The sequence below is a fragment of the Plasmodium gaboni genome, chromosome 9 (assembly GCF_001602025.1).
Source record: "Plasmodium gaboni strain SY75 chromosome 9, whole genome shotgun sequence".
Lineage (NCBI taxonomy): Eukaryota > Apicomplexa > Aconoidasida > Haemosporida > Plasmodiidae > Plasmodium > Plasmodium gaboni.
In genome coordinates, this window is record NC_031489.1 from 212,507 (window position 1) to 225,006 (window position 12,500).

Below are 12,500 nucleotides of genomic sequence, written 5' to 3' on the forward strand. Positions count from 1 at the left end.
ATATTTCTGTTCCTCTTAAATAACCAAAACTGATTCTTTATATATAATATATATAAAAGAAAAAAGTTATATACATATATTTGTATATATATTTAAAATATTAACATATATATATTAATATTATAAATATCAGCAACATATTTTCCTACCTATATATATTTTTACCTTGTTATATAAAAACGTAAAATATATAGATTATGAAAAATATTTCATTTTTCACTGTCTTTCCTTCTATACAAGAAAATAAAAAACGATATTATATAAACGTTCATATGTATATATATATATATATTTAATATATATATTTATAGATATAACCAATGTAAATAAAGAATTATAAAAGAAAAGAAAAAAAATGATTCCCTCATTAATATAAAAGAAGAAATAGTCTATATCATTAATGATCATATTATAATCATCTTTATATAGACTAAAATATAAAAATGAAATCCAATCAAAAAAACAAAAAAACAAAAAAACAAAAAAACAAAAAAAAAAAAAATAAAAAAATAATATATATATATATTAATCCATTTTGTATATTATTTATATTTGTTTCATGTGAACATTTATAAAATAAATAAGAATGTTTTTATTAATATTATATCAAAGGTATATTATAATATTTGATAAAAATATGTAGTGAATATATATGAAGAAAGAAAACATACAAAATATGGAACTCCAAAATTTGTATAAAAAATATGAACATTTTAATAATATAAATAATATAGATAATATGTCATCATGTAAAATGAATAAGGGTTTTAATAATTCTATTGATGTGGATTCTATAAAGGATAAATGTAATAACAAGTATGATCATTTAGATGAGATATCTAATAAAAATAAAAAAGAAAAAACTGAATTGGAAGATAGGAATTACATTGACTTTTTAAACAAAAAAATATGTGGTGATGAAAAAACAGAGATAACATATTATGATAATATACACATAGAATGTCGAAGGAACAACATTAATCCTAGTGATAATAAAAAAGAAGATGAAATAAAAAGTAAGGAGGAAAATATGATAATTATGAAAAATTTGTTAAAAAAACTTTCATTCATGTCTTTTAATACAGGACTTTTAGAATATAAAATATGTGGTATATGTTTTTATAAGAATCCTCCATTTATATCTAAAAGATTAGCATATATTCCTTATGCATTAAAAAAAACAGATGCAGATATAATAGCTTTACAAGAAGTATATGATGAAAAACATGCAGAATTCTTGAGGATTAATTTGAAATCTCTTTATCCATATTATGCTAGAGATTATTATTGTAGTCAAGATTTTATAAAGATATTTTGTAAACAAAAGAAATGTCAAGTTTATACAGATAATACATGTTATGAAAAAAAATGTAATCATACACATATATGTGATCAGAATAATAATGATACATTCTTTGATAATGATATATACAATTCTACTGATGCAAATAAAAATATGCTTAGTAAAAATTGTAATAATCATAAAATTAAATATAAATCAAAAAATTCAAAGAAATTTTATAGGATAAAAAGAAAAAAGAATTTTTTAGCTTTACATCATGGTTTATTAGTTTTTAGTAAATATCCAATTATATATTCGAACTTTCATAGCTTTAAGCGTGTTACATATTTAGAAAATTTATTCGGAACAAAAGGTTTTCTAGAGGTAGTTATTGATGTTCCTTCCTTTAGTTATGTCACTTTGATTAACATGCATTTAGCAAGTGCAGCTGTACGTATGGAATCGAAATATATAGAAAAAGTAAGAGATTATGAAATTAAACAAATCATGAAAATAGCTAGCCAAGCACAAAAAAGAAATACCATTCCAATTATTATTGGAGATTTAAATGCTGCACCTAATTTATGCCCAAATAATTATGCTTCTTTTATTAAGAATGGGTGGAAGGACGCTTGGCTATATGCCAGGAATAGAAAAGAAAAACATGCAAAAATTAAAAATAAAGTCCCAAAAAATGGAACAAAACATATAAACATAATATATCCTAATAATACATTTAATGTAACAGGAGAAATAAAAAAAATAAATAACAATACAGAAAAAAACAATTATTCTTTTAGTAATAATAAATATGAAGATTCTTTTCATGATCACACAATATGTAATAATCAGCTACATGAAGCAGAGTTATATTATTCAAATCGGAATTCAATAAATAGAAATAATATGGAAGAAATAAAAAAAAAAGGGAAACATAATATATTCTCATGTAATAAAAAGCACAAATGTAATAAAATATTGTATTATAAAAAGTGTTCTTCTCTATATCAAAACAATGATTTCTCTTATGAAAAAAAAAAAATTATAAATAATAATAAAACTTTATTTATGAATCCTAATTTATTACGATACAATTATTGTAGTATATGTCAACCTTATAATTATAATAATAATGAATATTATAAGAAATTTTTAAACAAACAAAATAAATTATATATTTTAGATAACCATGATTTGTTTTATCAACCATCCAATTACGTGGAAACAACTAGTAATTTTAGAATTTACCATGAACAAATAAGTAAAGAAAGCAGAAAAAAAAACTTTTTTTTTAATATATCAGCCAAAGATAAATTCATATTCACACCACACAACTTACAAAATAAAAAAGACAAACATTATTCATCCAAAAATAGAAAGAAATATATATTTATACAAAAAAAAAAAGATGTTTATCTTAAACAACATGGACAATATCTCAACATGCTAAATATTAATTATAAGAAAATCATAAGAAAAAAAATAATAAAAAAGTGTGGAAAAAATAAGAAAAATTATAGGTTAAAATATTTGTGTTACAAAAAAATAATTAATAATAATAGTAAATCTATAAATTATGTATTAAGTCATTGTTCCTACAAAATCAATAAAAATTTCTTATCTGATAATTATAAAAAACATGAAAATACTATGCATAAGAAGAAAACAGAAAAAAAAGAAATATATAAAATATTCAAAATTATACATTATTTATATGATAAAATAAAAAGGATCAAACATTTTTCAAATATGTTTCATCCAATAGATCATATAAAAAAGCTAATAAATAATAATTATATTACAAAAAATAAAAATACAAAAGGTTTTCATATTTTTAGAAAAATATTTTCTAAACAGTTTATGTGTGATGATAGCACTAAGAATAAAAGTTCTTCCTCAGACAATACATATCATAATTATTACGATTACATAAGGAAAAATAACAAAAAAATGAAAAAAAGGACAATATGTAATCATATAAATAAATATAATAAAACTATGAACTATTTAAATAATAATAATAATAAAAAGATAAATTATAACAAAATATATAGGAAAAAATTATCCTTATATAAAAAATATAATTGTTTTTATAGAGAAAAAACAAAATTTATAAATGATAATAATGAAACAATACAAAATGATTTATATCGAAATTATTATATACATACATTGACAAATACACATGGAAATAATTATTATAATTTATATACAAATAATATATCTACAAATTTGTATTACCATGAAAAGGTAAGGCATAAAAATATATTATTATATGAACAAGAGAATAGTACACAATTTGAAGAGTATATTAAAAATTATGATCATATAGCTAATAATATATATCAACATGATACCAATGAGGAATATCAAAAGGACCCTCAAAAGAACAAAGATTATAGTGAGAAAAAAACAAAAAATGAATATTATGATTTTTCATATAAAAATACGAAGAAAAGTCCTTCAAATAATTTACATGAAATAAATTCACACCATAAGGTATATTCAAATATAGAACAAAATATTACCACTTATACAAACGAATGCAAAATATTGGATACAAATATTATAAATGATAAAAATAACACGTATCAAAATGAAAATGTAAAATGCTTTTGGAGTCTCATTTTTAAGGCACTCATAAAATGTAAAACGGATAATAAAGTAAAGGAACATGAAAAAAAAAAACGAATAAAGAAATACTTATTAGCATTTCCAAATAATACACATAGTAATAATATAATAAATGATCAAACAATTAATAGAGACAATAATTATAATAAATGCAAGAAAAAAAAATCCACTGTTATAAAAAAAATTATAAAGTTCAGCAAGACTAAAAATATCAACAAAAGGAACCATACAAACAGTATAAAGAAAATAAATATAAAGAACAAAAATGTATACCTAAGAAATATGAAGATAAATAAATCGTTAAAAATTGATAATCGCAAAAGACTAAACGTTTTTAGGTTTATTCATAAGGAAAAAAATATATGTTATGATAATAATAAGAATAAACAATATACATTATTAAATTATCAAGACAATCAAAAGAATCCTAGTGTAAATATTAATAAAAAAAAGAAATTGCATATCTTGAAAAGGTCTCACTATATACTTCAAAAAAAAAAAGTACACATACGAAAGTGTATTATTCATTATATCAATATATTCAAATGTAACAAGTCAAAAAAAAAAAATTACAACAAATATTATAATAATCAAAAAAAAGATAAATCAAAGCGAACATTTCTATGTGAACAAAAAGGAAATACTTATATAATTCCATATAATAACGAATCAAAAAATAAAGACACAAGAGAAGAGAAAAAATTTATTTTTGTAAATAATGAAAAACAACAAAAAATTTTTCCCCTTAAATGGAAAGGAAAAATAAATTATAATCAAAAGAAAACAAGTTATAAAAAAAAGAAAATATTAAATGATGAATTTACATGGGATCCATTAAATCCTCTAAATGCTATAGGCCCTCATTCTAAATGTAACGGGTTAAGGTGTGACTATATATTTTTTCCCTCTGTTAATTATCAAAAAAAAAATGAAAATCCTAATACAAATCATAAAACACATAATAAAGAAAATGCAAAAAATGAAACATACATTTTATCAAAAAGATATTTAAATAATAAAAAAAAGTATACAAACATTTCTTACAAAAATAATCACAATAATGAAAAAAGTATAGATAAGCCATCATTCCAATTTCATACATACAATGGATTAACAATTTTAAAATATTATTATATCAGGAGTGCAAAAATATTATTTAAACAACCATTAGTAATGGTTAATTCTAATAATAAAATGAAAAAACTTAAGTGTTCCTATTCCTTTTCAATGAATTTAAAAAATGTACGTTTTGTAACTATGTCGGACCATTATGCTATAAAAATTGAATTAAGGTTAAAAAAAAAATATATTCCTAAAAAGAATATGAAATTAGTCAAATGATAAATTCGAATATGATTGATATATCTTTTAAAAATTAAATATTTCTAATATATCATATTATATTATATTATATTATATTATATATATATTATAATTCTTATTTCGCTCATATAATTAATATAATGAGCATATATTTCAAAAATTATAAATTAAAAAAAAAAAAAAAAAAAAAAAAAGCTAGCTAGCTCGAATGAATTAATTATGTGCATTCATATATATGTTATTATTATTTTTATTTTTTTTTTCTATGAAATATATTTAAAAACATGTTTATAAATAAATGATATTTTAATAAATAACTATTTAAATGTTAAAAAAATATGATTCAAAAATTTCTAATTAAATATGAGAGTTTATATTAATTCTTATAATGTAGATTTAATTATAAAATAAAAAATAATGAACAGACAAATATTATAGTATATATATGAAATATATTACTATATGTATTTGTTATGGAATATGGATATTTATTTAAAAGTTCCATATAATAGAAAAGAAAAAAAATAAATGAAGCATATAACATATGACACACACACATAGACAAAAAAAAAATAAATAAATAAATAAATCAAATTAAAATTAAAGAATTGGGAGCATATATATTCATATGATATATTTTTTTCTATATAATATATGTAAAAATATATGTATCTATATATATATATATATATATATATATTTTTTTATTGAAAGGTTCCTTGTCCATTTCAAATTAGACGTAAGGTCCACATTTGACTTCCAGGTATTATAAAAATTTTATTTTTTTGAAATCTACTTAATTTTTCATAATTATTATAATATTTATATTCTAATCTTTTATCATTTAAACATTTTAAATATTCACTTTCAACATATTCCACTTTATTATTTATATAATTTTGTTCATTTGATATGTTATTAATGGTAGTATTTTTTTTATTTGTCAATATATTCGATTTATTTTCTTCATCTTTTTCATTTTTATTCTTTTCAATAAGTACATCACGAATATATAAATCATCATATACATTTTGAAAATCTTTTTTATTTTCAATATTTTCCATTTTATATTTTATATCCAATTGCATATGTTTAATCTTTTCAAAAATATCATACAATTGTTTATTTTGTTTACATTCATCTTCAGAATTAATTTCATCATCATTTATATCATTATTATTTTTTTCATTTCTACACAATAAAATATTACTACATATTTCATATAATACACCTTTTAATATATTGTAAATATATATTTTTTCCTTATAAGAAATAATTAAAAAGTGGAATTTCAGACTTAACAAATTATCACTTATAGATTTCTCTATTTCCAATATTGGTACATAAAATACAATAGCATTTTTTAATTTATTATTTTCATTTATAGATTTTTTAAATAATATTTCTACATTAGTTTCATTTTCATTACTATCCATTTGCGAATTAAATAATGAATTGTCATTATTTAAATTATCATTGCGACTATAATTTTTTTCTATATTTTTATATTGATAATCATTACAAATAAAACAAGTATATGGAATTATTTCATTACTATAATTTTCATTAATAGAAATATAATTTTCTTTCATTATATTTAAGCATATATTTTCTCTTATATTTTTGGTAATAATTATTTCTTGGATATATGCTTCTGTTAAAAAACTTATAATACCATTGTTTAAATAAAAATATTTTTTAATAGGCATATATTTGGACATATATAAAATTTCTTTATACGTTGATAAGTTTGTGTAATCTGTTCCTTGTATGTTTTTATTTGAAGATTCACATAATTTTTCATTTTCTTCATTCAAATTGATATAATTATTATTTATTTGAATATTATTCTGATTAATATTATTTATATCAATATTATTATGATCACTATTATTTATGTCAATATTATTTATCTCAATATTATTTATGTCAATATTATTTATGTCAATATTATTTATCTCCATATTATTCTCATCATTATTATTTTTCTTCATAATTATCCCATCATTCTTATTATTTCGCGAATCATTTATATTTTCATCATTTCCATCCACACTATAACCATTCATATGACGTTTTTCTTTTACTTTTTTATATATACCATTCAAATATATTAAATATTTATTTAAGAAATAATTTTTCATATGAACTTGTGCCTCGTCTGATTTTTTCTTTTGATAATTACATTGGTCACATATATTTTTTAACATATCATAATTATAATACTCAATATTATCCTTATCAATTAAACTTTGTAATATTCGATGAATTACTATATCTATATATCTTCTTATTGGTGAGGTAAAATGAATATATTTGTTGAGGACAAGTCCAAAATGTGTTGTATTGTTTTGTCCTTCTAATGTTGGTATATAAATAGCTTCTTTATAATATTTTAATAAATTATATTGTAAACATAAGAACTGATTTTCATTCAATACTTTTTCACTAACTGATAAAATATCATTAATATTATTATTTTTGATATTTATCATTGTATTAATTTTATTATATGTTTGATAATCTATAATTTTTAATAAATTTTTTTTAATGTCTTCAGATGTATCTTCATGTATTCTTAATATACCTAACATATTATTAATAGATATAATATTTGCTACTAAAAAATTAGTAACTATCATCATTTCTTCAATTAACATATGACTCTTCTTTTTATATTCTAATATTTCTATATCCACGTTTTCTAAATTCATAGGTTCTAATAAATTAAAATAACCTTCATCTATTAAAAATTCATTAAAACTTTTATACATATTATTCTTATTACTAATATGATTAATATTACTTATTGATGATATATATTTATTACTTAATTCTTCTATACTTAATGGTAGTATTTTTTCTATGTTATACTTTTTATTATTGTTTAAAGAAAATAATAAAGAATATTTTTGATATATATTTTTCCTCTTAGTTTTCTCTTTCAACATTTTTGATAATAAATATAATCTGAATATATCACCACCAATTTTTTCAGATATATTATACTTGTTACATATATCATAAAAATTTGATATAAAATAGCTTAAAGATAAATTCCCATTAATTAATATTATCTCTTCAATACTGTTAATATTTTTATCCTTTTCCTTTATATTTATATATATATCATCAATATAATCTTCAACCATATCATAATTGAATTTATATTTACTTCTTATCAACGTTTTTTTAATTTCTATAAAATGTGGTTTGTTCTCATAACCAGAATATTCCATTGTCGTGATATTATATGGGTTACTTATATTATCTACATGGAAAAAAATGGAAAATGCTAGCTTTTCTCCTCTGGTGTTTAATGAGCATATTTCTTCGCTTAAAATGGATGGCAGCATATGAAGGACCCTAAAAGGAAAAAATCAATATATATATATATATATATATATTTATATATTTATATTAAAATAATATAAAATAAAAAAATTTGTATGAAAAAAAAAAAAAATTTCATATATTCATTTCTCATTACGTAAAATCCATATATACAGTGTTGCATAATTTTGAAGCTAGATTATCATAATACGAATTAGGTGTAACAAAAAAGGATACATCTGATATATGTATTCCTATTTTGTATCTATATTTTAATTCTTGGTGTTCCTTATTATCCTTTATAAATTCTATAGACAATGCATCATCCAAATCTTTAGCTTTTGTTGGATCTATAGTAAATATATCAAGGTCTGTAATTATTTGTCTATTCATCAAAAAGCTTTTCAACATATATCTTTCTAACATTTTATTCTCTTTTTGGACATTTTTTAAATAGGCAATTTTCTTATTTATTTCTTCCATGGAATATTCATTTTCTTTGTTATATCCATTTAATAATAATAACTGTTCCATATTATCTTTACGATTAAAAAAGCAGTTGATAATTTTATCACTGATCACAATTTTGGATTTCAAATAATTCATATCTGTTATTTTATAAATATAATATTGAATTTTATATAAGTATAAAAATAAATATATGATACCAAAAAAATTATTCTCATTACCTAAAATGGTAGTTATATTTCCTATAGGATTTATTTGATTTTTTTCCCATTCTTTAAATTTTACAATAACATATACATTTAATTTTTCTTTTCTTATATAATTTAATAGTATGTTTGTAATATTATTTGAAGCGTCATAAATAAAACAAGGTAATCTAGAATCTGTTGGTTGTACTTTAGCATAAACATAATTATTTTTTTTATTCATATGGGAAAATATATTGGATGAATGTAATATATTATTATTATTATTTATATTATCATTATTGTTACATTTAAAAATATAATCAACTAGATTATTTTCCATATTATTATCATCCAATTCTATATTTTCATTTTCATTTTCATTTTTTTTTTTATTTTTATTATATTTGCTTTTCTTTCCAAATATATTATTTATTTTTTCCTTTATATTTAAATAATTTAAAGAACCGACCACTTCAACATTTTTCCTTTCAACAATTTGAACAACTCTACAAAATTTACCCTTTTCATTTTCTTCAATTTTTTCATTATTATTTTCTTCTTTTTCATTGTATTGATTTTTTACATTGTCTATTTTGTCTCTCCCTTCATCTTTTTCTTTTTCTATTCCTATATTAATTTCCATATTTGAAACATTTTCATTTTTGATAGTTCTTCTTTCTGTATATGCATATACTACGTCATCATTTAAAGCTCTATTCCTACTTATATAACCATACACAGGATAAAGTTTACATTTCATTAATCCATCTGTTTCTTTACTAATAACAAAGCATTTATTTGTATCAAAGGGTGAAATATATAGTACACCTTTAAATAAATAATTTTTCAATATCCTTGTATCTTTTTGCAGTTCTAATATTTCTTTTATTTTTTCATTATCCCAGTAAGTTTCATACTCAACAAATATATTATTCTTTTCGACATTTGGTAAAAAAATATTTTGTGATGAATTTATAATTTTATTTGATATATCTTTATTTTTATAAGTTGGTGAATTATGAATATCATCTTTTTCTTCTCCTTCAATATTATTAATATTTTTTCCATAATTTAAATGTCCCTTATTATTATTATTATTTTTATTACTTAATAAGTATTTCGTGTTATTATTACTACTCCCACTACCACGGCCACCTTTCACATTATTTTCATTTTTTACTATCAAATAATTTTTTTTATTATCCACATTTTTTGTTCCCTTATTTTTATTTATTATATCCAATTGAGATATTTTATCCTTATCATTTTTTCTAATTAATATCTCCTCATCCTTTTCCTTTGTTTTGTTTTTCATTTTTAATTTATTATTTTTATTCATATCTTTTTTATAACATATTTCTTTTTTTAGTAATAATTCTTTATTATTAATATGTTCGTCTTTAACTTTTAAGTATATATCCTTTCTTACTAAATATTTATTTTTTTCTTTTAAATATTTTTCATTTTTTTCATTATTTTTATATTGTCCCTTTTTTTGTTTCGATATATTATACACATCATTTGATTGAATACTTTTTGAAATAATGCATATGTTCTCATTTTTAATTTTTTCTTTATTATTTCCTTCATCATGTATAGAGGAAAAACTACCATTAATCTTTTCACTTTCTATGCTATTCTTATTTGATAAATCATCATCATTTGTTATAGTGTTTGTATTTTTTTCATCTACAGGGACATACCTGTTCGCACCTTTATCATTTAATTTTTTTAACTCGGAAAAGATGCGCTTATAGAAATCTTTTTCATCGTTATCCTTAATATTATTATTAATACTATTAAAGTTTTTATTACCTTTCATATTATCAATTTTTATATTTCTATCTTTCATATTTTCATTTTTTATATTTCTATCCTTCAAATTATAATCCTTCAAACTACCATCCTTTAAACTACCATCCTTCATATTATCATCCTTCATATTAGCATCCTTCATATTATAATCCTTTATATTATCATCCTTCATATTATAATCCTTCATATTATCATCCTTCATATTATCATCCTTCATATTATAATCCTTCATATTATCATCCTTCATATTATAATCCTTCATATTATCATCCTTCATATTGTCATCCTTCATATTATCATCCCTAGTAGTACATCCCGACAAATAATTCTTTGACCTACATATATTTCTATCATTTTTATTTACATTATTATCCCACCAACCCTCTCTTCTTTTCGCTACATTATTATTTGCTTTTTCTTTAATTTGTAATGTCCTTATGATTTGTATATTTTCATATATTCTTCTATAAAAACAATATCTTTGAACATTTTTATAAAAAAACATATTATAACTTTTCCTCTTCCAAATTGCTAATATAATAATTTATATATCATTTTCTTTATATAAAACATTTAAAAATTTTTTAATTAAAGGTAAACTATTCAAAATAAATAAATCATTTATTTTTTTTTCAAAAACTGTATATAATATATATATATATATATATATCTTATACTGTATATATTAATGGATAAATATCTATTTATTTTCTTTATAAATTAGAAAAAAACAAATTAGTAAACAAACAAAAAGGAAAGGAAGTTAATTATTTCATATATTTTTTATTTATTTAATTAAAAAATTTTCGCAATTTTTTCTTAATTATTATAGGCTTTATAATATGAAGAAATCATAAATATATAAATTTACATAGCAATAATTTTTAATTACACAAAATTATCATATATATATGATGATATATCTATCCATCTATATATATAAATATATATAATGTAATATTATATTATTATGTACATTATTATATATTGCCGTACACATATTAACACAGAACCAAATATATATTTATTATATATATATTTTTTTTTTTTTTATTGTTTGTTCTGTTAAATATTTAAATTAGTTAATTTTCCTTTCTTTTCTTTTTTTCATAAATATATATATATATATTTATTTATTTATTTATATTATTTTATTTCTTACATATAATAATTATATTATATTTATACCATATAAAACTTAAAAAATATATATATTTTAGTATCCCTTTTTTTTCTTTTTTTTTTTTTTTTTTTTTTTTACTTTAAATATACAATGGGTAACAAATTATCTACAGAAGACCATATCTTTCGTTTAAAATTAAAAACAAAAGAATTAGTAAAAGAGAATAAAATAAAATATTATATATAATAACAGCTATATTCATAAATATATACACTGATATATCTTATTTATATGTTTGAATTATAATATTTATTGTCGTTCCTTTTTATGTTAC

General features: G+C 19.2%; 3 protein-coding genes across 3 annotated transcripts in view; 2 read left to right on the forward strand and 1 right to left on the reverse strand.

Annotated features, from left to right (window-relative positions):
* Positions 1 to 652: 652 nt before the first annotated feature.
* PGSY75_0905950 (putative endonuclease/exonuclease/phosphatase domain- containing protein) lies at positions 653 to 5,257 on the forward strand (the record flags this gene model as incomplete). Its single annotated transcript, XM_018785473.1, has 1 exon — positions 653 to 5,257. One exon carries the CDS (start codon positions 653 to 655, stop codon positions 5,255 to 5,257), a length of 4,605 nt encoding a protein of 1,534 aa, XP_018641814.1.
* A 710-nt stretch (positions 5,258 to 5,967) lies between these two features.
* PGSY75_0906000 (exoribonuclease II) lies at positions 5,968 to 11,548 on the reverse strand (the record flags this gene model as incomplete). The annotated part of the gene is made up of 2 exons (XM_018785474.1): positions 5,968 to 8,605; positions 8,730 to 11,548. 2 exons carry the CDS (start codon positions 11,546 to 11,548, stop codon positions 5,968 to 5,970), a joined length of 5,457 nt encoding a protein of 1,818 aa, XP_018641815.1.
* Positions 11,549 to 12,316: 768 nt separating this feature from the next.
* PGSY75_0906100 (putative vacuolar protein sorting-associated protein 46) overlaps positions 12,317 to 12,500 on the forward strand; it is a gene marked incomplete at both ends in the record, with an annotated part of 1,548 nt that continues 1,364 nt past the window's right edge. The window contains one exon of the mRNA XM_018785475.1: positions 12,317 to 12,379. Within this exon, the coding sequence (XP_018641816.1) occupies positions 12,317 to 12,379 (63 nt within the window). The remainder of the gene's footprint in view (positions 12,380 to 12,500) is intronic.